Here is a 2500-nt window from a genome sequence, read left to right on the forward strand (position 1 = left end):
CATCGCTCTTCATTCTGTGCGTGACAAGGTGCAACCACTAACTGAAGTTATCATTGGGGATACGACAGTGAAATGTTAATATTATAATTAAAATATTAACACATTTCATTAAAGTAGACGTGATGGTAGACTAAAAAGCAGTTAAAACTAAAATACAATTCAAACAAACAAAGAACTTTACTAAGCAAACCAATGTGAAGCGGAAAAGCGATAGAAAACAACACTCACATTTGTTTCGGAGCTGGGACTTAGTGAAAGGTGCATCAAGGTTACAACGAAGACTGCACTGGAAGCGTCGAAGAAGAACCTTAACTTAGCAACTAACAAATGTCGAACTGACTATCAATGGAACCAAACTACCCTTGTTTGGCGTACAACTTTGAACTGCTTTGAAACGAACAAAACTCCAAAAGGCTATGAAAACCGGCCTTATAATTAAATGAAATGAAAACGAATAAATTACACTAGTCAGTCAACCTTAACATCTAGAAACCAAAAACACTAATGAAGAGGCGCTTAGTCAATTGCGAAATTTCGTGAAAACGTGTTAAATACTTTCGAGATGTTTTTCACAGTTGGCAGTTGTCTCCTGAAATTCAAATGCAGCATTAGCGTATAACTATTAATCTCTCAAGATTCCTTGAACAGATGCAAAGCTGCAGCTTTGGAGAAGAAAACGTACTCTGAGATAATCCCCCAAATTAATACTGCTTCAATTATGGAAATTTAGACTTACCAATGCGCCTTTCGCAAATATATGACTTCTTGTAATGTTCACAGGGTATGTCATCATAAACTGGGCCTCTTTTCGTATGAAAGTACATTTTGGCACAATTACCATTACCACTTGGTTGACCTGTAGACCAGGGAGGCTTCCTTGGAGTAACACTTATATTTGTGTTGCATATCCAAGTCCACTCACTATTCTGGTTTTGTAAGCCAATGAAATATTCGGATATACCGGCCGATTCCAGTTCTTTAAGTTTATGTACCAGGAAGTCTAGTTCGTCTTTATGCTCTATGCACACGAGATGGCCCCCATTTTTTGAACAATCAGCTTGGCTTTGTCTCCAGTCAGGGTCTTGTTGCCTTGTCAAGGTATCAAAGTTGTGAATGGTGTACTCATGACAGTTTTTGAGAAACTTTTTCTCTAGAATAAATGTAATCATGGTTAAAAAAAAGAATGAAGTTGTTGACACAAGCACTGACAGCCTCACGTTATGTGTTTTTGGTTAAGTTAATAATTTCAAAAGCAAAATAAACTGAGAAGTATGAAGATATTTAAAATGGCCTTAGATAGATAGATAGATAGATAGATAGATAGATAGATAGATAGATAGATAAATAGTTTATTGATCAAAAACATGGCAGCCATAAGCTGCATGAATTGCGTATGATTTACAATAAAATCAGGAGAGCTTAAAAAATCTGAATTTATTAAAAAGGAAATATTTACATCATTGCCTTATTGACATAGTGATGGATAAAACTACTGCGAGTGCGGATGGTATTGAGACGTCGTGTGGTAAAAGCACGCTTATTCCTTAAATTACCTTAAGGTATAGCTATAAAGCGAATAGGAATCAGCGCAAAAAAAAAATCACTACCCGCCGTAATTTTATTAACAGAGCTGAATTTTATATCATTTCAAAGTTAAAAGATCATATTTTCTGGATGTTTAGCTTATCATCGAGTTCCGTGAAATTTTTGATTGGGTTCGAGTTTTCAGGTCACGACCAAAAAAGTGCAGGTTTTGCTACAAAAGTTGTAGCCCCTTCGGGTTAATGCAAACAAGCATGCCTTTAATTGTATTTAAGTTCTTGACCAGATATCTTTTCTAAAAAACCGTGTGAGTGATTTTCGATAACTTGAATAGTTTAAGAGAAATCAAACTTTTATTAAGTTGAGCTAAGCATTTCGGACGAATTTCTGACGAAAGAATCCGTCTAACTTTATTTTAGAGGAGAAAGTGAAAGATCTGTATGTTCTTCATATAAACTCTGAATTTTTCAGATCAAAAAGTTAAAACCAGAAGGGGCTACAACTTTTGCAGCAAAACCCGCACTCTTTTGAAAACTCGATTTCAAACAAAAATTCACTGAATAAGCTAAAAATCCAGAAAATTTAATCTTTTAACTTTAAAATGATATATGATTCAGTTCTGTTCATAACATTGCGGCGCAAAGCGAATTTTCTTGCGCTGATGCCTATTTCTTAAGTTGCAAAACATAGCCCACTTACGACCGCTTACCCTTAGCCGAATTTGTCTTTAGTTGTTCTGGGGTGGCGGTCTAAATGCAATTTGCCAAATTTCCTAATTGATGAAATTATCATTATAGAGAGAAGTCATGGATTTCAAGAATGGAATTGAAAATGGTTTAAATCCAGGAATAATTTAAACCTCTGAATGAGTGCAGTCCTGACAAGGACTGTTGTTGTGACTGACATTTCCACAACCTGCGCGGTGTAGTATCCTTGTCACGACGTACCTTTCCATTCT

At 35.7% G+C, this 2500-nt stretch overlaps 2 protein-coding genes across 3 annotated transcripts in view; both read right to left on the bottom strand.

Moving 5' to 3' along the window:
• The window catches only part of LOC138030102 (proto-oncogene tyrosine-protein kinase receptor Ret-like), a 428681-nt gene that overhangs the window by 423234 nt on the left and 2947 nt on the right, over window positions 1–2500 (bottom strand). The gene's annotated exons all lie outside the window — the stretch shown is intronic.
• LOC138030098 (fibroblast growth factor receptor 3-like) overlaps window positions 1–2500 on the bottom strand; it is a 53576-nt gene that overhangs the window by 39771 nt on the left and 11305 nt on the right. For both annotated transcript variants that reach the window (XM_068877966.1, XM_068877967.1), the window contains exon 3: window positions 737–1150. In XM_068877966.1, coding sequence (XP_068734067.1) covers window positions 737–1150 — 414 coding nt within the window. The remainder of the gene's footprint in view (window positions 1–736; window positions 1151–2500) is intronic.

Source organism: Montipora capricornis, chromosome 13, assembly GCF_036669925.1.
Source record: "Montipora capricornis isolate CH-2021 chromosome 13, ASM3666992v2, whole genome shotgun sequence".
In the NCBI taxonomy this organism is placed as follows: Eukaryota; Metazoa; Cnidaria; class Anthozoa; order Scleractinia; family Acroporidae; genus Montipora; species Montipora capricornis.